General features: G+C 43.4%; 1 protein-coding gene across 1 annotated transcript in view; it reads right to left on the bottom strand.

Annotated features, from left to right (window-relative positions):
- Positions 1 to 320: 320 nt before the first annotated feature.
- Positions 321 to 26,708, bottom strand: part of LOC135377896 (LIM domain-containing protein jub-like) — a 38,418-nt gene continuing 12,030 nt past the window's right edge. Inside the window, exons 2-10 of the mRNA XM_064610631.1 lie at positions 18,295 to 18,396; positions 15,070 to 15,137; positions 14,315 to 14,377; positions 11,606 to 11,736; positions 8,642 to 8,693; positions 7,445 to 7,513; positions 4,397 to 4,537; positions 4,161 to 4,227; positions 321 to 1,359 (exon numbers count right to left, since the gene is read on the bottom strand). Coding sequence (XP_064466701.1) covers positions 4,183 to 4,227; positions 4,397 to 4,537; positions 7,445 to 7,513; positions 8,642 to 8,693; positions 11,606 to 11,736; positions 14,315 to 14,377; positions 15,070 to 15,137; positions 18,295 to 18,396 — 671 coding nt within the window. The 3' untranslated portion in view covers positions 321 to 1,359; positions 4,161 to 4,182. The remainder of the gene's footprint in view (positions 1,360 to 4,160; positions 4,228 to 4,396; positions 4,538 to 7,444; positions 7,514 to 8,641; positions 8,694 to 11,605; positions 11,737 to 14,314; positions 14,378 to 15,069; positions 15,138 to 18,294; positions 18,397 to 26,708) is intronic.

Here is a 26,708-nt window from a genome sequence, read left to right as displayed (position 1 = left end):
ACATCAATAAAATATCACCACTTCATATGTATGAGGCAGCTATGGTTGTGCCTTTCTTAGTATAGCTTGAATTTCACGTGTCTAGCACTCGCAATAGTGACTGTTTCATAGCTGACAATGTGGGATATGCTACTTAGATTGGTAAAAGCAGTAGTTCATTTTGTTGAATGTCACAAACTTGTTTAACATAGAAAAGTCAATCAAATTAATCTAGTATCACAAGGAAATGCAGTGCAGTCCACCATAGGAAAATTGATGCTGTTTGTATCTTTCGTATGGGCCATCGTGATTTTTTTTTTCTTATACACTACAACAGAAAATTAGGAATCATAAGACATAACAACTTTTCTTTATTTGCTGTATAGCTCTTTTTCTCATCCCACTGTTTTGGCCTGCTACGCCATCCACATGAACACATGCAAACCCTATGCACAATGCAGCCAGCTGCATAAATATGCCTAACAGTAGCTGAGGAAAGAGACTATGCAAGGCTCATACCCTTGACACACGGGCAGGCCAGAACTCCTTTACAGTAGGGGTCCTTTGCAACTTTGAAAGATTCCTTATTGAAAGGAGTTTTCGCCACAGACACATGGCACTGCTGATCTCCCTAAACCGTTATTCTCAGCACATACCAGAAGAAATACAACGCATACTGGCAATACAACACATTATTAAGCAGTATATTTTGAATTGCTAGATATGTGTGCATTTTATGGAAATAGTTCCGTGGGTGTATCTGACAACAAAGTATATAATTAATAGCAGAAGCCTTCAGCGCCGTCCAGTCCAGCTGGAAACGCTGTGGATACTGATGACATCTGTACAAGCGTATTCAATTAAAACTTGCTCATATTAGGCGTAATGAGGCTCTAATAAGTTTACGAAACTGTTTTAGCGATTCATAAAAATTTAATCTTCAGTGTTTCAGTCTGGAGTATTTGTGAGATCCAAATCATCAGCCTGCTCTGCATTCGAGGCTACTCCTTTTCAGACACAAAGGAGATAACCTCCTCAAAGAGAGAAAAAAGGAGAAAAGGAGATTCTCAGATGTCGAGTATCAGTGGACAAAAACACCATTTGGATAGGTGTCCTCTTGAAAGGCCTTTCAGGTGCCTGTGTGTCAGGGGTAGTACGGACTCATGTGTACAATAAAAAGTATTGTGTTTCTTCCTTTCTTGCGTCGTTCTCTAAGGCAAACCTGCTGTACACCTTCCTCAGCCACACAAAGATACACAATCATTCACCTCAAGCACCCATAAGAGCTCCTGGATAGAGTTGGCACTGCAGCATTTGAGTGTCAGGATGTGTAGCCCTGACTTTCTATGTAGATGTCACCATTCTTATAAAGGACCAGCCCTGTATTAAAAATAGAAATGCATTTGCATACTTGTAGCAATTATTGATAATACTAGTAGGTTTAACGAGAAACTTTCCCAGTATACTGAACTGCTTGCAGCAGAGCGGTATGAAATGAAGAACTGCACGTTTTCCAAAATCTGCAAGACATGGCAGACATATATGCCTACAATTCTGCGGCTACCTTCCCAATATTAACTGGTTTTACACATAGTGTCACCACTGGTCTACATGCAACAATTAGCAGACTTCAGACAAGTTGTGCTGCAAACTGCAAACCTCATTCCGAGCTACCAAGCTGAAGTATTTAGAGGGTCTATCGCATCCGGAAACGTGTGCATGAGAGCATTACGGTAATGTTTCACACCGCTTCACTGTCTACTTGGCCAAATTTTTCTTCCGAAAACAACTTACATATTAAATAAACGGGTCTTGAAGGTTCACACTCCCTCTACAGGTAAGGAAGCCCCAGCGATAGTAACATCATCATGACGTAAGCAAGGTACACAAATGGGAGCACAGTGCACGAGATTGTCTCTGTATTCGTCTACTTTGTGTTCGTAAATACACCGACTTTCGCTTACCAGCCTGAGTTCTGATGCGACCATGTCGTGTGGAACACGGTGTTACGCCCCTGGCTGTACGAACACGCCCGACGCTCACCCAGAAGTGACATTCCACAAGTCGATCCCCGACTCTCTGCGACCTGCAGACGGAGTCCCTCCCACACACCGAACACCAAAGGCTTTGTGGCCACTCTCTGTTTGGGCTTCTCCCCGGCTGGCCTTGTCCTAGTGACATTTTCTTCGATTTCCAGAGAAAAAATTCTGGCATACTCTCAACATCTCTCTTCTGCATTTTCCATGCATTACATCAAATTGCACAGAAACTACTCCACTAATTCGAGTCAGATTTTTGGTGTTATTGTCGGTGATGAATGATGAGTAAAACTGCACTATAGTCTCGGAATCGACCGGGATGGATGCGACAGTCCCTTTAGTGGCACTATTTCAGTCCTCACGACCACGACATTGTGCAATTTTTGACAATGGTACCTTACAAAATTAACAAAAGAGCAGAAGATGTGCAACATGACTATATTCACACACATAGCAAGATGCCACTTTCTATTATCCTTAAGGCATACGCGCAAATGAAAGAGCAGCAAAAAATGTTGCGCAGCATGCGGCAGTAGGAAAACAGTATGATGCAGCAGCACAGAATGGGCCACTATTTTTTGCAATGCTGCGAAAGCCACTCAAACAGCATACTTCCACTCCTATTTTTATTTGAGGGTTGTGTCTCTCTTGAAATTAGGAAACTCGTAGCAATTGTTTGCTATTTTCTATTACACCAAAAAGTAGTGGCAAGTTAGCCTCATGAGAAAACAGTGTGCAACTAATGTGGACACACTCAGATCCTGCAGGCTGCAAAACTATGACTTTGTTCATTTCATGTCATGTGTTACAGGCACGTAGAATAGTGACACCTATGGGACACTACTGTAACCCTTCATCCAGGAAGGCATGTTTCAAGGCTCTTACATGAACCGAGGAGCATAATACTACAGGGTGTAGTAACCATATAGGTTCATTACAAAGCTGTGACAGTCCTACAAAGAATGCCTGATCCTCAATATTGCCGCACACACAACTCACCGTGGTAAAAAGGGTGAAAATTAGGGCTGTGCGAATATTTGATATTTCAAACACGAATCGAATATTTTCAGTTCTCGTATTCCATTAGACAATTTTATATTCATGGCTTTTGAATAAATCGAATATCTTCAAATATTCGAGATATTCACGAATATTCAGTCAGTGTCACGCAAAATCATCAAGCGTGTCCGCAAATGATTTCCTGATGGCTTCTCACCAGTCCCGCAGGATGCGCGTTGTCCGGATCCACTCTTGTTAACGGGCCTTCACTAGCGAAACGCATGCAATAGATTGCTGAAATTTTCCGTGAGAAATCCATACAGAACGCATCAGCTCACGAATAAAACTTCTACGACACAGAACTATGCAACAGCGGCGCGTGGGTTGCATGTGCAATCGTTATCGGGAGTTGGTTTTCGTTTCTCCGTTCTAGTGCATGGTTTCGTGTTGTGCTCGCATATGTCGCCTCTCCTTGTCCGATTGAGATATTTGAATGCTGCTCCTGAACAAATAATCAGTGTCAGTCCAAAGATCCAGACTGCCAGTTAGTGAAGGCACCGCACGGGAGGGATCACTTGATGTGCAAATCACCGGTGACGGCAGCAATGCTTGCCATCAAATTCTCGAAACGCCAGGAAAGTACCGCATCTGCGCTGCACGACCATATTGAACTACACTTATCAAAATCAAAATTATCAAAATGTGGTTTTATGTGCTGTATGTGCACATTGCAATAACAGGACTAGTACTTGAAGTCATCATTCATACATAGCGTGCTTTCGGTTGTGAAGTGCGAGTAGCGCCGTCTTCCAGCAGCGTCTCGACGTATTTCACCGGTATACGAGCGGTAGTAGGCCGGCATTTTCCCTCCCGACCGTCTGCGGTTGTGCGGTATTTGGGTTATATATATACGTCAATATCGTCTCTGCCGAGAGCCTACATGACCAGCATACTGAAATTTTGATATTTTGCGGCGTTTGAATATTGTACCGAATGTTCCTGCACAATTTGCGCACACACCTTTTTCGACTTTTGGGGGGAGAAAAAGTGCACAAATTATGCGAGTAAATACAGTGTTCACTCGTCCCAACATGGACAGCCTTAGCTGACAATACTGCTCAAGTGAAATAATCTGATGCTTACCTAAGAGTTAATATTTCCAATATTAATGTAGTTGAGCTCCATTCCAAACTATTTGTGCTTGGGCACCCTAAAAGAAAGAAAATATCATATAGGTCAGTACACACCTGCAGCAGCAGCTATAACAGATACCAAAAGTAAATGTGTAGGATTACTTAAGATCGACTCACAACAGCAACAAATGTTAATTGATTCCATTTTTCAAATTCAACCTAACTTTACAGAGAAACACAGCTTACCTGTATGGAGTGGGCAAGGCCTAATGCTGATGACTGACTCATGCTTTCAAGACGGCGCACGTGACAATCGTGGCATAACAAGTGGCTGTCCAGAGGATAGCACCGTTTGTCAGGTTCATCAGTTAGTTGCATGTTGCAGTCCTGCAAATTGGCATTATCTACTAAATACAAGTACGGAGGGGTGGCATGACAGCTATAGTTAAGGCCCCTGGTTTTCTGCTGCGGCAAATTCAAAATTCCGCGATTTTCTACGGCAAGGAGTCAACAGCTGCTTGAAACGAGAAACACTTCATTTTCTCGGATAATGTGGGAACAAAAAATGTTTTATAAAATTACAGATTCAAAGCACTGTTGTGGCTCAGCATTACATGATATCTTGTGTTCTCCACTGACAGTGAATGCCGTCTGTTGCCTACAGTCATTTTATACCTGCTGAAACATCTTTCAGCATCTACAGAGTTTATAGGAATTGTCAAATACTTGATCGCAACAGACGCTAAATTCGGAGCAAGCACCCTCATTCCATTCCAAAACCGAATTGCTGTATTTACTCGCATGATTTGCGCACTTTTTCTTCCCAAAAAAGTCTGAAAAGTTGGGGGTGCGCAAATTGTGCGGGAACATTTGTTACGATATTCAAGCGACGCAAAATTTCAAAATTTTAGTATGTCCGTCATATAGGCTCTCGGTAGAGCCAAAAGGACGCTATGTTCACCAACTTTGTCATGTTGTGCTGTAAGATTTGTCATAGCGTGTTTGTCCAGCATTTCTTTCCGCATTTTGTAGTTCAAGCGACAGTGTCGTCCATCGCGTCAGTGGACCATCATCCGAAAGTGCGCGCAAATCAAACAAAAGCACCGCAATAACTTCGGTAGCACTGACGGCGTTGCGAAAAGCAATCGCCACGGTCGCTGAGATGCACGTGCCAGATGTCCGCGCGTGAAAACGCGGGTGCGCAAATTACGCGATTTTTTGTTTTCTTGTCATTTTTCGTGCTAAACTAGGGGTGCGCAAATTATACGATGGCTCAAAATATGCGAGTAAATACGTTGAAGGGTCATGTGTACCTGGGTTGCCACCAGGCCGGTATTATACCGGCATGGCCGGTTATTTGCTCGCTCTGCCGGTTACCGGTAGGAAGGTGATACCGGCAGCCTTTTGCCGGTATTTGTGGCTCAAGAACTTTCATAGGGGCTTTTGCGGGATTTTCCCTTCAACATTCCACTACAACTTGAATAAATCTGGAGCACAGACCTAACTCCACAGTCACCGGTTGTTTCCCTAGTCATTCATTATTATTATTATTAGTATTACACACAGGAACATATGTTTCCTCGTATTATCTCGAGCGCTCTCTCTCTCGTGTTGTGTGTGTGCTCTTCCACTCTTCACCCACTTCCCTTTCCCACAAGGCTTCCTTCTTTCCCTCTATTCCACCTCCTCTCCCTCAGGCGGTATTTTTCGCTACGAAAGGTGGCAACCCTATGTGTACCTTGGAGCAAATGGGAGCGTGCGCAGCACGTGCTTTTATCTGACACTCTTTTGCGTGAGTGTGCAATACTTCTCCTGAGACGCTGCACGTCGTAGTAATCGTCCACATCGTGCCAATCACATCCTTCGACCCAATCGGATTTCTGTGAAATTCCATGCAAAACGTTGCAAAATTTCGAGCAAAATAAGAAATTCCACAAAATGCCGTGCCAAACGAAGGATTCCGCGATGAATTCCGGAAACCCGGATGAAAACCTGGGGCCTTAGCTATAGTGCACCATAACCCAAGAGCATGAAAGTGTTCATAATGGAAAACCAGTACAGTGATTTTGGTGCAGACAGAGTACATCACCAGACTACAGTCAGGCAATGTTTGGGTTTGACGCAAAAGAAAATCACGTAGGATGTCGAACTACTACTGGAGGAGAGAGACACAGATTTTGGAGGCCTGTGTAACCAGAGAAATACATTATAAATAGGGCCTGACTTTTTAGGGTTATACCCGATTATGCCCGATATTTACCTCCCGATTCAAATAAGAAAAAGTGAGGTTTAACCCAGTATTTCCCCCGAAAACTACTCGACAAGGGGGATCAGAAGTCATCAAAACTAACACAGAACTTTAGAAACTGAATTGTAAATGCATAAATGTGCTCTGGTGTGTCCTGTATTATGGCGCGTAAACCAAAGTGCAATCCGATTCAGCCAGAATTGGGTTGAATCTGGTTTAGTTCAACCGGATTACATCCTAATTATTGAAGCAAAATAAAACCCAATATTTACCCCCCTGGCTTTGCTGGAAAATATTACCCGAAAAAGTCAGGCCCTAATTATAAATACAACAATAACACTCTTGTCTCCTGTAAGGAGGAGGAATCACATATCAATTATATGTGATGATGAGTGGCACTGCTGTGATGGGTTGGTGCAGAAAAATCAGGGCTGGTCATATAGGTGCGCATAATAAGTGCAGTCAAGGATGACTATTATTTGTGTCTGACGGACTTGTGCAAAGAGTCAACCAAATTGCAAAAGTAAGATGTCATTTCTGAATGGAGAAGCTTTAAGGATCATTACAAAACAAATGGCACAAAATGCTCACCAAGGGTGTCATTCTGTTGCCCAAGAATATGCAACCCAAACACTGCAGCATGAACAGAGGCTCTCCTTTAGAAGCTCAAGTTGGAAGTTTTCAACCACAATCCCTACAGCATAGATTTAACGCCATGCAGCTAGCAAGATGAAGCTAGCTGGTACTTAGTGCTTCAAGACCAATAGAATCCTCAACATCAAACCTCATGGAGTCAACAACTCAACAACCACTACAACAGCACCACTGTTTGACGAACGACTGCAATCATTATTGCAATTAGCCAAGTAAAATGACAGCAGTACACAAGAAAGACCAAGAAACCTGGGACACCACCGTTAGACCCTTTGCCCCATACACCATATAGATGATCACTTAGGTACTATGTGCTAGAGTTGTGATATTGCGATTATGATACACCTCCTTGGTCAAGCAAAGTAAATCCCAAGGGACATCGTTAAACTCACCTCACATACATAACAGTCAACATGGAAATCCTTATCCATAGATACTACACGAACTGTCTCTTCGGTTCCCTGAAAGATGAAAACCAGGAAAACTGAGTTAGTCGGTGGTCTACATTTACATCATACATGGTCCATATGACACGTTGTATAAGTATATCACTTATATACTCTGTACTCATAGATATCATTTACATCACTGAGCGACATATTTTTGCATGGTTCTAATACAAAAATTATCTTTGTGGGAATCAATGCTACCTCTGGAAGCATCCGTAAACACCTGATTAGTTGGTCGTTTTTGCACTTAGTTCTTGCATTTGCTCAGGGTGGCTGCAGAAGGTACTGTAAAGGACTTGATGAAGGGACCATTCAACAAATTCCATATTTCTGGCACTGCACTGGATCACTTCCAGTGTATGTCATGTACGTTACGTTCATCATTCAGGAGATACATCAGCTCAACGATTCAGTATAGACCATAGATGGCCACACACCAGCACACCTGTCTCTGGGCAGATAATAAATTTTGAAGATGGATGAACGAGATGTGCTGAACCCTTAAACAACACTTCTTTGCAATAAGCACATTGAGAAATAGCAGACGAACGGGATGCATTATGTACCAGCATTGCATGCTTCCTAATGTGATTTCATTTAGTGAAAACCAACAACATTTTAAACATCCCCTCCAATTTTATCTTCCCCTCAAGCATAGCTTAAGCATGATATACTGCTGAATGCTGAAGCTAAACCCACAGAAATGGTAGAAAAGAATAGAGTCATCATGAAATTATACTAAAATTAAATGGCACAGCAGAATTATTCTTTAGTAATCAGATCAGTCATGCAGTTCGCAGTTCACTTACAGCTTAACGCTATTTACTAATAGAATTCCTAATTATATGTGCCTAATGATTTGATGTTCGAAATAAAAGAGCTTCTGGGCATATGTTGTGTGCTGGTTTTTCTGGCTGCTTCTACATAAAACTCTTTGTGCCTGGGCACTAAAAACTCAGGAATCTATTCAAAATTAGTCACACCAAGTTATTTTTGAATATGTATGGGGAGTCCCAGAATCTGCAAAAGGTGTCAGACGCCTTAGAGGCCATAAATTCTGTTTTATTTTTCACAGTTTGCAGTGTCGTTTTCTACTTTCTTGCACATAGCATTTCAAGGGCATCAAAAACATACACATACCTCCACAGGAGTGATAGCTTTGCTACAGGCTGCACATTTAGGTGCAAACATCCTGCAAATGCAAAAGAAAAATATATGTTTTAGCTTCAATACACTGAAAAACATGGTAGGTTTTGCTGGTTCTTGAAGTTTTGTACCACTGACACTTGTATTGTGCCATACAGTGGCAATCATCTGGATAATGAGCAAGCTATGGCAGACCCAATCAAAACTGCACGTTGGTGCCAGAGGCGTTTTCCAACATTGAGGTTCGAGGTTTCGATATACTGATTGTTGTGGTAAGCAGTGTTTTCATTCCCTTGGTCAGGATGTCATGGATGGTCAGGCCCTCTTGGGACGACATGGATGTTCCAGAGGGTTCACTGAACATGTGCACTTAAGATAGGACTCTTAAGAGAACTGCAAGCATAACAAGATTTCAGCCATTCTTGATAGCTGATGCACCACACATTCCCCCCTCTATGTACACCTTCAATTCTCAAAGTAGTTGAGCCCTCTTTTTTATTTCTTCAACAACCATCATTGTAGTTTGCTCAGCAAATGTTAAATGACATATTCAAGGAATGCATATTCATTGCAGAGACCCTAAATTCTTTTACAAAGCTATATACTGTCAATAACGAAGGATGTTGCTTAACGTCTGGTGTGTGACAGGCCTGATGCATGCTGAATCAAAGTGCTACAAACCAGACATTAGCCTCAGATGTCACATTTTCTGATCAAAAATAAGTAGGGCTGTACAAATACTAGTAAAAATGTTGAATACGAATCAAATACAAATATTGCAAATATTTGACTTTAAATATTGAATCGAATAATGACTTCAAGTAGCCCTGTTTACTGCAATGTGCACATACAGCACATTTTGGTAATCACAAATATGTAGGGAAGCACCAACTATGAAAAGATGAGGAAAAGGTTGCCACTCTCACATGACAATTTACACTGCTACAGTTTCAGGCGTACCCCACTAATCGGGTACACCTGAAACTTCAGTGTAAATTGATGAGCTCATTGTAAAGTTCCTCAAGGGCAGACAGTGTATTTGATGCAGTGTGACTGTCCCAGACTCAGGCTTTTCACATTATGGACTGACTCTGTACCACATGCTTTGCAGCAACATCTTGAGCTCGATGGTGGATGTGAGAAGGTAGCAGGTCAGACTGAAAAGGCTATGGTTTGCTCGCGACGTCCATGCATTACCCGCGATGCTATGACACTGGTCTCATCGGCTTAAACCTGCCCTCTGTGTCATGGCAAGTGGTAGAGATGCAGCACGACATCTCTAGAAAATGACGTCCTTATTGGCTAATTGGAACTAGAGCCTGAAGTTTTAGGGCTTAACCTGATTCCTCCCCGAATTTGCACCCCAAATTGAAGGTTGTCTCCTTAGGGTGATACCCGATTTTTACCCCGCAAACTGCTCTCACTGAGACGTCTGTAGGAATGCACACTAACTTGTTTGGCAGCAAATGCAGTTACATCACTGTTTGTACCAAACCAGTACAGCTAGTTTGATTAACTGAGCCCAATTTCACCCCGAATTTAGCGTACTGGACATTTTTCCACACATATTCGCATGAATTTAGAGCACATGTCCATTTACCCGATTTTTACCCCTGGATTTAGAAAAAAATATTTCCTGTAAACTTCAGGCTCTAATTGTAACCAGGCACCGCTGCTCTCATTGGACCCCTGAATCTACACCTTCCACGATGCTAAAAGGACACACACTTTCGCTTTATGGCAAATCTGATGGCTGAGACACCTCCTGTCGTGTTCACAACTACCGCTTGTAAGAAACTCGTTCGAGATACTGGGGTTTAGCTCAATATCATTGTGCAGCACAGATGCAGTGCTTTGCTGGCGTTTGAAGAATTTGATGGCAAGCATTCCCACCGTAACCAGCGATTTGTGTGTTAAGTGCTCCCTCCCGTGCGCCTTCGCCAACTGGCAGTCTGGATATTTACATGCTGCGTAACACACATGCAGCCTTCAGTGTGCATGTCATTGGACTCAAATTGGACATTCAAATATCTCAATGAAGAGCAGAGGCGACTTATGCGAGCACAACACAAACTCACGCACAAGAACGGCGAAACGAAACCAACTTCCCATCACTACTGCACACGCGCATGCAACCCAAGCGTGCCGTTGTTGCGTAGTTCTATATTGTAGAAGTTTTATTCATGCGGCGATGCATTCTATATGGATTTCTCATGTAAAATTTCAACAATGTACTGCATGTGTTTCGCTATTGAGGGTCGTTGCCAAGAGCAGATCTGGACAACACGCATCCTGCCAGACTGGTGAGAAGCAGTCGAGAAATCGTTTGCCGACGTGCTTGATGATTTTGCATGACGCTGACGTCATTAGCCCCGAACACACTGCTACTGTGCGTTCCCGCTGTGAAAACGCTGCATGGGTTAAGCGCGTAAGGCTCGTGCATTCGGAAAATCTCGCATATTCGAAGATATTCAATTTACTCTAAAGCCACAAATATAAAATCGTCGAATCGAATAAGAATACTGAAAATATTCGATTCGTATTCGAAATGTCGAATATTCGCACAGCCCCAAAAATAAGGGAAGGTATCCTGGTGTGTAATCGCCTCAGAAGTGAGTTTATCCTATGGTACGTGAAGCATTCAAGACAACAAAACATAATGAGAAGGTTTTGAAAACAAAGCCTAATGCTCTAGAAAGTAAAATGATCCAAATCCTTGCAACATTATTACCTTACTAGGGTTACAATGTCTTCCACGCATTCAGCCCAGTGCCAACAGTCACCATATCATGAACAAAAAATGTAGAATAGCCCATACAAGCATGAAGGTAAGGTGTGAGTTGCACCTGCTCTTCCCAATCCCCCACTCCTTCCTGACAGTATTGTAATGATGCTGGTTCATCTGTGTACTTCTGTCATTTTTTTGCTTGGACAGTGATAAGTTCAAAGAGTACTTACTTGTGATAGTCATTGACACAGTAGATCTTGTTGTCCATGTCAATGGTAAAGGGTACACCATCAAGGCATTCATTGCACACACAGCACCTGAAGCACCCAGGATGGTAGGATTTGCCCATGGCTTGAAGAATCTGCAAGATGCATGCCATGGTTTGATGCTTCATTCTATCTAATGCACAGATGTCTACGATGCACAATATTGATGTATGTTATAAATAGAGCCTGAAGTTTTCGGGAAATATTTTTTCTAAATTCGGGAAGTAGAAAACAGGTAAATAAGCATGTGCTTTAAATTCATGAAAATTCGGGTGGAAAAACTTCCAGTACGTTAAATTTGAGGAGAAATCGGGCTCAGTTACTTAAACGAACTGAACTAGTTCGGTACAAATCATGATGTAACAGCGTCTGCTGCCAAACAAGTTAGTGTGCATTCCTACAGACGTCTCAGTGAGGGCAATTTGTCAGGTAAAAATCGGGTTTCACCCTAAAGAGGCAACCTTCAATGCGGGATGCAAATTCGGGGAAGAATTCGGTTAAACCCTAAAACTTCAGGCTCTAGTAATAAACAACATACAACAGTCACCAGGAAAGTTTTGAGAGACGTGAAATTGGTGAAATATCACGCACGCTCCATTATCTTCCGGCATTATTGAATAAATACAGTTGTTTCTAGAATTCAGAACTTAGAAGAATTAGTAAGAAATGGTTGTGCATGTATTGGGTACAAAACATGCAGTTATAGGACAAAAATGTATGTGCTGTTGTCCTGTCTTAACATTGTAAAACACTTTTTAATAAATACATCCACGACGTCTGCTTTTCTTGTTAACTTTCAGGTAGTAACATATAGTGTATTCGTTTCTGTGTGTAATGCAATGCTTATGTGTAGTGTTATAATGCATGTTTATTTATAAATGTCCTTTTTTCTCTATCAGTTCGCGTGGCGTAGCGGTTAGGATGATTGCTTTCCATGCCTAGACTGTGAGAAGACGTGGGTTTGAATCCCTTGTACAGACTTTGCTGTCTCAGGTTTTCCCTGGGTTTTCCGACAGACTTTCCAGATGGATAGCAGCCGAGGATGCATACTAACCCCCCCTGTCCCCCACTCCTTCCTGCTGTCCCCTCTCCATCTGTCTACGTCTGTATGTCGCTTATAGCCACAGTTGCTTTGCTGCTAACACAGAATTTTTTAAGAAAAGTTTTGTTATCGGGTGTCGCCCCTGACATGTAGTATTTTGCAGCCCCCAGATGTTTTCAAGCTACAGGATTGTAGCTTTTAATCCGGGGCTGCCACCATCCTTGATGGAAAATAAAATAAAAAAGATATTCAGTCAACCCTCGCTTTATGAACCTCGCTTTGAACCCTCGGTTTAGGAATTCCCTCATTTTATGAACCTCGATTTCTGAATAGTGAACGCCTTTTTCTGGCATGAACCAGAAGGACCTCACCCTTTTTTTAACCTCGAGTTTTGTCTGTTGGCTCACTCACACTTTGAATGTCAGTTTTGAAAATTTTCCAATAGGCGATTTCAGATATTGCCCTTGTGCTCCGCACGGGGGCCCTCCGTCGCGCAAGTCACGCGCATCGCGCAATGCGTTGTGGGAAATGGTTTGCATTCGTGCTCGTCTGCCTGTTGCTTGAAGGTGCGGGAGGTGAAGGAGAAAGAAAACCGAAACCGTTTGCGCCCTTCTTCTCTCTGACTCATGAACACTAAATCCCAAGGTGCAGCGGGGCTTTCGCAACACGGCGCTCTCTGGTGGGCCGTCCATGCAATTTCTGAAATCGTCTATTGCAGATGTCTATGATGTATAATTACGTGACCTTCTCATCTGGAATGGTTCACCATAGAATATGCATGATGTAAACATAAGCACCCAAATTCAGATTCTTACATTTTGCCATTATTGTTAAATGCCTTTTCCTGGCATGTACACCTAAGATAGCACTATACTTAGTGGCATGTTTTGCTAAGGCCTGTAGTCTCTAACTTTGCATTTAAAAAGAAGACCACAGGCCTTGTATTTAGCATACCCTAAGAATAAAACAAGTTTAATTGCCAACACTGCTAAATTACAAGTAGAAATTAATTGCACCATGGTCGATTTACAAATTTCTTTTCTTCTTCTCTCTCTTGCTGTTTTTTAGTAAGTTGTAATGTAGATTGTTAGTACTTGCTTACAGCAACTTTACTCAAGCAACTTATTACATTTTCAATTAGAGTGCTAAATATGCACATCACAACGAAACATGGCAATGCAACACTTTCGACATCTTCCCCCTGCCCATCGTTATTTTTACAAACTTAGCTAGTATAAGGTTCTGGCACACTACCAATGATAAATTCATAGCACTTCTAGTGCAAGCAGTTCTGATGACAGCTAGCACAAATTATAAAATAAATAAAATAATACCAAGTAAAACCAAACCAAATAGTACCTCATTCGTTTTTTCTATTGGCGCCATCTTGCATCATTAAACAGTTGGATCGTTGCCCTGCTCGGATGTCCTCTCTTCTTGTCATAATAATACCAATAATACCAACCAACCAACTAAAAAAGTAGCCAATTATAAAAGACCGCTCAAAAATTGTGTCTCTGACATGTTCATAGAGTCACTACCTCTGCCTAATCGCTGATGCAGCACAATGCCTTTCTTCTTAACATGCAAATGTAACAATTGAACAATAAATTGTGTACCATGAGACATACCATTTCCATAATGAGGTGCCCACAGACAGCACATTTTTCCGCTGTCTGCTGGAAACCAGAATACTGCAAAACATATTTCAAGTAAATCAAACAAGCACATGAAATCAGCACATCAAATCACCCGCAGTAGCTAGATGTTTTATCACAAGGTCAACAACACATTGTTTTGTTAAAAGTTTAAAATTCTTAGACATTCTTTTAACCAGATAACACTGCACAGTCGTTTTAAAGTCTACAACATTGCATGCTTCAAAAATCTGATATATCCATTTTGAAAAAGGAACAACTGCACAACGTTCCAATGTTTCCAACAGAGGCTGTTCTTCTACTGGGCCCTTTTAGTGTCGAGTCGAAGAACAGTCTCCGTCCAAAGTATCGGCGGCTCCCGATCTGAGGCTCAATCTACCTTCACCGGATTGCTGGATTTTCCACTGGGGGAATAAGGCTCACTTAACAGTTGTCTTTAATTTACTGTCGACATCCTTCACCCCTAAAATTCGCTGCACAGTTTCATTTAGTTGAACATAGCCCGGGTTGCATCGTGTGCTTCGACTGACAGACCCTGGATCCAAAATTGGTGTTTTCGAATTTGAAGCAAATTTCACCTGATTACTGGTACTCAGAATAACAAAAACACCGAAAAGGGTCACACCCTAAACATAAAAAGAGTAGTATCCGTATGAATTGTATAAAACTGTCAGTCTCATCATAATGCAGTAATAACCAATATACTGAACGCAACATTATACACTTACAAGATAGTCCTCTTCACAGTATACTTTCCCGTGGACGTTGTAAAATGCTTTGCCCCTGAGTGCTCGCCCTGGCATGAAAGACAACAATGGAAGTACTCATGCATAGCATCTTCACTTTGAAAACGCACTCTACTCGAAAAATTGGCCATGATAACGTACAACATGGCCTATGAGTATTTAACTCGACCACCAAACAAGCTAGCTTGTAATCAAACATGTGGATCAACATGAACTACATCTGTGTTCATAAAATGATTCAAAAGTAGTTGAAACCTAAAGCTGAAAGTCTGCACAGGTGCATGTGTGTCTTCATGTTTATCCTCTGTCCTCCTCCTCAGAGATGTCCACATGCAACTGCTTGCATGATGGCTCAGCTACAGTGCACAGAACGCACCCACTATTGAGGATCTTCCTTCAGAAAATGCTCCAGGTGATGACACATTTGTAATCCTTATCTTCAGTTATACAGGGCATTTTTTATCCTTTACAGAATTTTGATATAAGACTATGAGAGCTACCTAGATGCAGTTTTCAAAGGCAGGTTACACGACCAGACGGACATACTGTCAGAAAGCATACGTAAATACTGGACGACTAATTACCTAAAATTCATTAATTAACTTATTAACTAGATGTTTTTGTGGAATTGGAATAATTAGATGTTTAGCAGAATTGGAGCCAGTCATTAATCCACCCTCTTTTTTAAATACCCTGCAACGAACATGTACTTTGAGATATAAATCCCTCAATTTTGCTAAGCAAATGAGCCACAACCAAAAACACGCACTTCTCGAGCACAAAACAAGCGACAGGCATTCACGTCAGAGGGCCATGTGTTTTGTAGCGATGGAGCTGATTGGAGTACCGTAATTTCACGCGTATTAGCCGCGGCTTATGCACGATTTTTTTTTCTCACGGGCGCTCTGCGGCTTATCCACCAGTGCGGCTTATATGATGACTATTTTTCCCTTGTATTTTCCCCATACACTGGTTTTAACCAAAGGGCCGACAGTATCTCTGGAACTGCACCGCTCTGCCGATGCACGAACAGTGCGTAACACGGGCGTGTCCACATTCGAGTAGACTGACCTTCCTGGTGCCTTCCCCAAAGCAGCTTTAAAGGGACGGTCTCGTACAGCTGGCGCAATTCCGGAACTTAGCCAAAACTAGCTTCACGAGTACTGTACACATACAACCGTCAAAGTTTCATTTGGAATAACCAAGTCGTTTTCGAGGAATTTGTCGAAATGTGCCGTAATAGCAGACGACGAAACGTGCGCTTCTCTCATGCATACGTCACGTATGACGTCGGCCCGCGGGTACGTCGTCGTTGTCATGGTAATTGTAACTTGCAGAAGCGCCTTGGGTTGAGTCATCCCCTTTGCTCTCGAAATGGGGACACTGACGCATATACCTCAGCGAGCGGAGAATGTAGTCCGAGCATTGACTGCGGGGTCTCCGATAGTGTGGCGCATAATCGGATACGTGGAAGCTAAGTCACATGTTTCCTTTCCGCGAGTATTTAATGCGGTTTTTAAATAAACACGCACTCCTTCCCCATGTACGTCATCAGCGACACTTCATTTCGAAGCATAATCAGTGAACAACGGGGACTGTAATGGAAGCGCGCGTAATATATTTTTGGTTGAAGCTGTAATGTGACCGCGTGCGCCGATGGCCGGCGACTTCAGATTTGTGATTGTGGGTGGGATTGTCCTGTGACTTTTAACTTGTCTCTGAGGATTAACATAGTTGTTCTAAACCACCATGCTTGCCACTTCTTAGAATGTGCATTTTTCACCTGAGAACTGAAAGAAAATGTACGAGAGTTGCCGCGGTGCCCAGTAACTTCTGAAAGTCGTCTGCTCACGCCGATGCACTAGCGCGCGCAAAAGCAGACGATTTCTGTGTCCTATCACTGACGTTCCCGCAGGGCGACGTGGCTGTTCTTATTGTTGCCAACACAGATCACGGCATGCTCTGCAATCTTTATCAATTTAATTCGGTTATTTAATAACTGTGGCGTGTTTTGTCAGGTAAATTTGCAGTATTCCATTTTCAACAAAGGGCAACCGAACGGTACACTTTATGAGAGGGGCAGGGGGTACGAGACCGTCCCTTTAACGAAAGTGGTGACAGTGATTCATATCTTCTGGAAGACCACCGACCCATCGATCCATGAGAAACACGCGACAAGGGCACAATCCGGTCTTGATATAACACTAGAACTGACCTCCTTTGTTGTACAGCATGCCGACCCCGGAATATGAACTACATGGTTTATGGCCGTCTCTACGGTCTCCTTTGTCGCACAAATAAGTCGCGTCGTATTGCCCGCGGCTTATCTGCACAAAAATTTTCAAAATGTTCCTAAAAACGGTTCCTGCGGCTTATCTACGGTGCAGCTTATACCCATGAAATTACGGAAGGTGCTAATTTGATGGCCAGATAGGCCATTTTCTGGCCCGGATAACCCGAGGTCATGTCATTCCTGCGCCCGAGAAGTGCATAGCTCTAATTTCAGCTCATGTACAAATCAAAATTTAGGAATTTATATCTTATTAATAACTACTAACGATGCCAGAGATAGCAGTGAAGAAGCATTTTCATACACTGTAGACAAACATAAGAGAGGATAGGTCTGACTGAAACTTGGGGGTTTACATTGGTCTGACTCAATCTATTAAAAAACTGGCTGCTATTGTCGGGCTGCTATTAAAACACCCTCTGGGGGTACAAAACAATTAAGCACGGACTGATTTTGGTATTCCCCATCAGCACATTCATGCAACTACCTTATAAAACAGCAGCCCGACACAAAATTTCAAAATCAGAAATTCAGTGTTCCCATATTAAGTGTTTTCAAGTATAATGCACTGCCTCAGAGGAAACTGGCAACCTTTCTGGATCTCACATTGAAGGAGCCTTACTTACTGGGTCGCATTTTTGAGAAGTGCATATATAAGATAAGTATTTAAAGAGATTGAAACATTTATTTTACTGAAAAACAAGCTTTCGGACGGAGTCCGTTTGAAAGCTTGTTTTTCAGTAAAATAAATGTTTCGATCTCTTTAAATACTTATCTTATTCACTTGCGAGTGCTAGACTTCTCCCATTTTTTGCCTTAAGTGCATATGTTGTGCGATGTGACAATGTGTTTATCATGGTGATGCATGTTAGGTGTGAACGATTGTGTAGCGTAGTTGTTGTGATAATGGCACTTACCGCAGGAACAGCAAATAAAGCAATTTGTGTGGTAGAGGTTTCCCATGGCCTGGCAAGCCTGCCCAGCACCTGTGACCTTTTCCCCACAAGTATGACAAACACCTGAAATGGAAGACAAATCAATGTAGAATCGTGATCTGGAACTTTAAAATGTTGCAAAAGTGCATCCTTGTCCTAAAAACATGATAATGACACGGAGAAACATATGTAGGATGCCGTACCACATACATTCACAGTGAAAGTTTATGCAGGCCGTAAAAGTCACATTGGAGATAAACGAGGAATAGTATGGGAAAATAAGGCAAATATCACCACCTGACAGATAAACAATTTTCTCTTCCTGTCTGGATTGTTTGACGCACTCATCACCATGACTAACATGTGCCAATTACACCAGTCTATTATGATTGAGAAACATTACACTTAATGGCTATATGGGTATACAACACTGGAAATGGAAAGAGAAAAGAGGAAGGAAACAAATATAAGGAAGAACAAAACAACAAAAATGTAGATGAAATCGATGGAAGGAAGAAAACGATGCATGAATGTGTGCTATATACTCTAAGGCTGCGTTCACACGCGCCAACTTTCTCCACCAACTATGACCAACTTTGGAGTTAGTCCGAGTCGGCCGACACCACCAACCACGAGCAACTCGAGTTGCTCCGAATCGGTGGCCTACGGAAAACTTGGAAGAGTTGGTGGTGTTCTATCCAATCAACGTGAGGAGCATTGTCACGTAGCTTGAAGTTGGACGTTTCGATCCCTATATAGGCATCATCATCAGCAGCACATAAACAAAACGCTGTCTGAGTCCAGCCTTTTTTTAGAAGACCCAGACAGCAACTAGTTTAGTGCTAAAAAGGCATCGAAACTCCTAATTTTTCAGTTTGGTGTTTTCTCATGTTATGTCAAGCCGGTGTATTTTGTCATAAATATGAATCAACATGCCGCACAAAATACAACATGTTGACCTGAAACATTCTACAAATTCTATTTTTCAACAACTTCTGTGCGTTCACCCAAAAATTAACCCTCTAGCAGTGGCAAATCCTGGGAAGAGAAGACGAGCAAAAAAAAAAAAAACGAGTCAATTTTGACCGGTATTTTCGTGAGACATACCCCTCGCTCCTATTTCCTTGCATATTCTCGGCGGCACAGATTGTACCTTCTCGCGATTTACCTATGAATCCAAATGCCATTTTGTCATGCCATCAATAGAAAACGTTTAACTCAGTAACGATGCTTACAACAACCCCTTTTGTGGCCATCCTCTGTTTGGGCGACCACCTGATAAGAGGGATGACCATCTTCATCCGGAGCGTCTTTGTTGATGGGGGAGTGACGTAGATTCTCCGCTGAGCACTCATAAGTTGAGTGGCCGCCACCGGTGAGTGACCTGTGCCGCCGTCTGGCGCACTTTCTCGCACGCTGTTAATCGACGCCAGCCTTGCGCAAGCGTCAGCTCACCGTAGCCGGTTTAGCGAGCAGATCCAGCCTCGGTTGTCCTTCGATCATCTGACCGCCAGCCCACGTGCCATTCCACGCTTCGCCTACACTACCCGAACGCTTCCAACAGCAGCACTCCCGAAAGATTGTCATGAGCAGAGGATTTGGTTCGGCTAAGATACAGTGGAGCGTAGCGAAGCGAAAAGTACAGGTCGTGTTTCTGAAGCGTATGGCATTCTGAAGGATACAGCTCGATGACGCTTACGCTAATCACAGATAGGAAAGATAACGTGGCTTTATCATTTTATAGAGGCCACCAAAGAGGTTCATCCATGTTTTTCGTACCCAAAACCATCTCGTCTTAATTGTAAGTGAACATTTTGTCAACCAGATGCATTCAGATTCGGAGTAGTTCTGTCAATGCAACGCATCGATTTGCTTTTCATCCCCAGGCCCGCCAGTCTGCAATTGTCATTCACAGGCGAAGTTCGCAAGATTGTCCGAATAACGGCAGACGCGCTGCTCTTTCGGCCTCGTATACACGGCCACACAACGTTCGTCAAGTATGCGCCAAAATGACTGACATGGCAACAGCGATCTTATCGCGGTATTGATAAATAATCAGATAAGCAGCTGACATAAAACCTGGTAGAGTTGACAGGAACGAGAGTCATCTCCAGGGCGGACCCGCACTGTTCTCGCGGGGGCAGTGCGGGTATCTCATGATCCGCGCTCACACATAGTTCTGACGTACGATCCAGACAATAAACCCTGAACACCACAGGAGTACGGAGGCCAGGCTTGGTGTATACTTTCAGCCTCGTGTTCAAAGGTTACACCCGGTAAAACCCGTTTTTACCCCGTGATGTGCATCATCGTCACTTAGGGCAGTAGCGTAGTCAGAAAAATATTTCGGGAGGTTTTCTAAGAGAACTTTACATGAGTGAGAGGATTTCACCTTTGTTTTCCCTCTCCCGAATGCACTACCAAAGGTACAAGGTGCAAGTTCAGAATCAGTTTCCCATCATAAATATCATTAGGTACAATGTCGGGGGGGGGAGGGGGGTTGAACCCCCGAAACCCCTTCCCTTCCCTTGGCGACGCCACTGTCTTCGGATAAAACCCCGAAAACGCACTTGCCAAGACATAACGCAAGTTCATCCACCACATGCGCACTGGAGCAAGCTAAGCACTGCGCATGCAGCACAGCCGATCGGCATCTCCCATTGAAATGCAAGAAATCCCTATTTTCTTTAATTTATTTTGCATCCGAAAATCCGTTTTTCCACTTCATATCGTCTGTCTTACAAATAAAAGCGGATTTTTGCCACCCCCACCCCGGATGAATAGAAAAAAGAAAAAAAAAACATACAACCGGACAACATGAAGGTCTATGTGTGCTTGACGTGGGCAGCATATCCCTGAGCTGAGATCAGAGAGCAGACAAGGACACAAAGAGAGAAATAAGAGAAGAACCCTGGTGGCATAAGCGGAGCATGACTCAGTCGACCGGCGAGGAGGTCATGCGGAATTGCGGCTTCTTGACGGCGGCTCCCTGACAGGTGGGCAGCTCACCAATCGGGCTGTTGCACCAGTTATACCGCATCCGCCAGTTTACTTTAAAACGGACACGTCACTCCCAAGTCGGCACGAGAAAAACCACGGGAAAGAATGGGTGCACAGGTGTCAAAGTGACGTTACAATAACTAACTATAACAACTAAACTCATCAATTTTTACTCAACGTCTAACACACACTGGTGTCAGATAGTTAAAAACAGGTTAAAAAAACACAGACAATTGAAGTTTCGGAACTTAAGGGATTTGCATAAATTCCGAAACGTCAATTGTTCTTTTTCTTAACTGTTTTTAACTGTTGTGACTAGTGACACCAGTGTGTCTTAGACGTTGAGTAAAAATGTGCCTCCCTGGTGCTTGAACTATTTTAAATTCATCAAGTGTTCTTGAAGCGTCAAAACTTCGGCTGGACTTTTTTGTGTGTGGAGGAGGGGATGAATATGTGCCTTATTATAACGTACAAGCAGCACACGTGAATAGTATTCTTCTGTCAATTTAAACTGCTCGCAGGAACAGCCCTTTTAAAGTTATTTCTACTGAATGAAATTCAAATGCAGGAACAGACCATTACTTTCTGGCATTTTAGCATCGCGACACCCAAAACGGAAAAGGAAAGCGAACCGTGCAACCATAAAATAGGACAGCAAAGTCCGTGTGCACTGTTCCCGTAGCAGATTTTAAATAGCGAGTGAAGTGCTGCTCAACAGTATGTATCCTCATCTTCGACGTTCTACGCTGTTATTGCATTTCCCGTCTATTCTGCGTTTTGAGTTGAGTAGTAACATCACTATGTAAAATGTGAAATACTTAAGTCCATAAGTTAATAACTCAATGCAAGCGACCTCCCCGAAAATCCGTGATTCAGACATCCTATGTGATATCCTTTTTGTGATTCTTTCAACATGCTTCGGATAGCAATAACGCATTTGCAGTACGAAGGAGATCGAGTGCGTTCTGGGCCTAACACAGAACACAGAAGTAACAATTCTAAGAACATGAGCGTACATTTTTGACTGCTCGCAACCTTTCTTCATTCACTACGCAGTCCATCAAGAGCGACCACACAAAATATTTCCACTGTAATGCCCCGAAAAATTAGGAACGTGCGAAGCCACGTGACGTTGCAGGCACGACCCATCTGCTGCCGTGACGTACGGAGCACAGTGTGCGTCAACCTCACTCATTCTTTTACGGTCTCTCCGAAGGAGTTGAGAGCCACCCGGATCAAAGCTCTCTCGCGCGCGCTAGAGGCCGTAGCTGGCCTGTCGAGCAATGACCGTAGTTGATCATTGCTCGTCATGGAGGCGCCCTATTTCACCGAAAAGTGAAGCAACAATTGGAGGAAAGCCGGGCAACGTCACCGCTGGTCTTTTCGGTTTTACAGTTGCCTCTAATGCATAGCTTCGGCATGCATGGATAGGTGTGATCGCATCAAGTCGAGGTGGCCACAAAACGTATGCTGAGCCTCCTCATTGTCTTTCTTAGGTAACCTGACCCTTACAGGGCCTTGAGCAGGCTAAAACTCACCCCCTGTTCACACTTTTCTCTTCTCTCGAGTACTCTTAGGGCGCCTCCTGTTCTTCTTCCCTCCACGTTTCTTGCTAACAAGAACGGACAGTATTTGCCCTACAACCTGCCGTAGCCAAAAACGAGAAACTTATGAAGGCCGCCTTCATAAGTTTCTCGTTCATTGGAGCGTTTCACTGCTCCTTTAAAGAATGCTGCCCATATGAACAGTTGCACGCGAGGGCTCCCAATATACACTTTTCGTGCCTTCATGAGTACTAGCCGGTGTTGTTCTTTCCGTAGTCAAAAAAAAGCCTGGCGCGGTTATTTCCCTCGGACATCGGCACTTTTCGACGTTCAATGCAGCCCGACGCAAAATCGATAGACATCAGAGGGCTATGTGATGCGTATTTATGACATGGAGAGATGACGCATCTTGGAACTTATCGAACACACCTCATAAAGTGCGAGAATGCAGAGTCATTAGCATCAATAACATTTTGAAAACGGTGCCAGCAAATCACACGCAAAAGCAAGATACACGTGAGTAGTGAAATACCATTCTCTTATTGATAAGTTGACGGCTTGGCCTTGCCCGATGGTGCATCGAGTTGGCACGGTGAAGAGAAATTGGTGAAGTTAGACTAAAATTATTCATCGGCTCTGGGCAGCTTGGATGGACACAATAAAAATAAAGATTTCGCCAGAAAGGTGTCTCAATAGGCCGTTACCAAAGAAACGTCACCGTGACGTAACCATGACGTTGGTAAACATAATGAAACCGAAACAGCGCAAGCGGAGAACACCGCTGTTTCACAAAGCCATATTCCTTCACGAAGGTCACGGGTTGCTTAGTATTACTGGTACACATAAATGAGGTCACGTTTTTCGTCACGTTTTGTGCACTCCGAGAGAAACTCATACCCTTCTAGCTCCTGAGTGCTCCTGAGGATGGAAGAGCCCGGTAGCCATCTTTAGAAAGGGCTACCGGTAGAATGGAACAGAACAAGGTCATACAACTATTAATATGTAAAAAATTGCAAAAAAAAAAGAAGAAGAAATCAAACAATATGAGAAGCCACATTTAAACGTGGCTTTCTTGTGACTTATTGATTTTTTGCTATAGTAGTTCCACTCTACTAAGTTGGCGGCGCTGTTGTACCATCTGACGTCATTTGTTTGTAAACAGGGAGAGGTATATTGTTTTGCGCACAAACATATTCAACTTATACAAATAAATTTCGAAATTAAGACACCAGTGCGCAGTCACGCACTGGAAGGTCTTGTTGGAAATACCCACTTGTTGTCTAGAGGTAAGACACTTGATACCAGGCACACAGTCCTTCAGTGTAATGTCACACAGTCTGAAGAATACTGACGCTTCTCCTTTTCGTTTTAGTGTTCCATCGAGACTGAGAAATCTAGTGTCCTTGATCGGAAGCATGACATACTTTACGGGTAACGTGTTTCGAACGCGTATTTTGTATTAACCACACGTGTTACGCGTCTATCCATCACCATATCACTATAAACCGATGTTCTTACGTACGGTATAGGAAAATGACGTCGCATTAGGTGCCCGTGCTAAGTTTGGTGCAGTGAATTCGATTGGATAAAAATAAAACTGAGATGGTGGTTCCACACCGATCGAGGGGCCGTGCACACATATAGTGGAGTGCGATCTCGAAATAAAAGTTCATATCTTGCCTGTATGGGTACAGCGTAAATATCTAATTTTCGCCGATGCCTATTTTATGGGCAACCAGCGCGAATTGTTGTAGCACGAGGAGTGCCGACAAAACCTGTTTTATGCAGATGCACGCTTTAAAGTGAAGAAATGGCTACGAATGAAGTCTGCTTGAAAACTTGAGGCTGGAACAAAGAGGATGCATTCGTGTGGCCCCTGTTCCCACAATTCAAAAACGACAGCGAAAAAAAAAAAAAAAAACAGCGACGCGAGGAGCGACTAGCGAGACACGTTCGTCAATCGTTGTTCGATGCAACTGCTTCTGTTTGTCCTTCCTTCGTCTCTCCCTTTTTCATGGGTAGCTCTTACTCAAATTTAGTATGTTATTCGGCGGTAATTCGCGACATATGTGTAAGAGCTATGAACGTCCGTTACATATCTATTATGCATTTTATATATCGCCATATGGCGTCTCAACTGCTCTTCGCAACACCGCCATTTTGAATGCTTTGACTACCGGGTTCGTGCATTTGCATTATAACTCTGCACTGCGATGCTCTATCACTTTGAAATTTACAGGAATTGAATCGCCTCCAGAGCTTCACGTGTAAACAACACAACGCTCCACCTGCATAGAGTACCTGTAGAGCACAGCATGCCGGCAAGGGTGAAATTTTATAGGTCGCTACCCCCTGTATAGTCGTCTTAAAGGGTAAAAGCGCTAAAAAAGACACGTAGAAGTCACGCACACACACGAAGCGCGAAGTCGTGTTTAATATGCCAAAGGGACGCGCTGTATAGGTGCCTTCTATGCGAGAATAACGTGAAAGGACACGATAACAACTGGTACGCATGCTCTTTTTCACCTTTTGGGCAGCTGTGCTTGAAGTACTGAAGAAAGAATATCTGCATTCAATGCCGTTTTCAGCTTAATTACAGCATCAATGACTGCGAGAAAGTTTTCAAAGCAAATGTGCTCGTTGCCCAAACTGTAACGGTGGGTGGATCAATCACGACCTACGTATAGGTCGAGCGATAAATAGTAGAGCGACGTTGTATCTCCAACACAGGATGAGTGAAAACGTATTTCCAGTTGGGTCAGTGACGTAGCCGTGTGTGGGGAATTCGGGGATTCAACCCCACCCCCAAAATCGCACCGCTGGTAGTGCAGTTGGGAGAAGGAAAACGAGGGAGAAATAATCCTCCTCCATGTAGAACCTCTCCCGAAATATTTTTCTGGATACGTTGGGTGAGAACTCACCTATCCAAGCAAGTAAAAAAGATCCATTCGCTAAGTGCTTGACAGCTGTGCTTAAACTACCGTAACGTTCATCAGACGTTTCAACTACGTTTGACGCTAACCAATGGCAACAAGTGCGTTCAGGGGTGCCAACGATCTTACTGTAGTACAGGTGGAAAGACACACAAGAATGGGAACGTCCAATCACAGCATCGTTCCCAAGCCGAGGTCGAGGGAAAGCGTGGGAGTTGGGTTCGTAACACAGTGAAACACAACAGCACGTGCAGTGCACGTGACAGGCACGGAAAGCCTGCTCACCTGGCATGCCTGTCGGCCCCTTCGTATCCCGGCTCGCCAGCCGGCGAGCCATCCCCTGGGTTCCACTCGTTTCTTAGCAAGCAAAAGGTCTTTCGTCATGCAGAGCTCGAAAGGCAGCTAGGCCTAGGTCGCTACGCCCAGAGACAGCGAGAGTCTGAGACCCTCTCCATCCTGACATACCAAAAATAAACGGCCCTCCCCCCCCCCCCCCCTCAAAACTGAGCGGTCTTTGCCTTCGACCAAAGAGAAATAAATAGCGCGTTCCGTGCCAGATCGAGTGTTATGTCTGCTCTCGAATGAATATACGACTCGATTCACCACGTCACTTGGTTTTGCTAACGATATGACGTCGAGTTGCTCCTGTCGGAAATGCCCCACGTCAAGCACTCGCAAACTGTGAAGCCAAATACAGCGTACAGGAGGAAATGAGTGGGCCTTCAAATTTCTCCCCCGCAGTATACGTGCGCTTCTGCGAACAACCATTTTCTCATTCTTTCCAGTTGCTACTACAGAACGTATTTTGTGCTACACCGGGATATGCACAACGCGCTCCTGAATCGTGCGTGGTAGAACGTTCCCAAAGACAGCACCACTGACCTCGTATTTTTAGGATTTCACCACAAACGTTCTCCGC

Source organism: Ornithodoros turicata, chromosome 1 (assembly GCF_037126465.1).
Source record: "Ornithodoros turicata isolate Travis chromosome 1, ASM3712646v1, whole genome shotgun sequence".
Taxonomy (NCBI): domain Eukaryota; kingdom Metazoa; phylum Arthropoda; class Arachnida; order Ixodida; family Argasidae; genus Ornithodoros; species Ornithodoros turicata.
The sequence above is the reverse complement of the archived record's forward strand: the minus strand, read 5'-3'. Positions and strand labels throughout refer to the sequence as shown.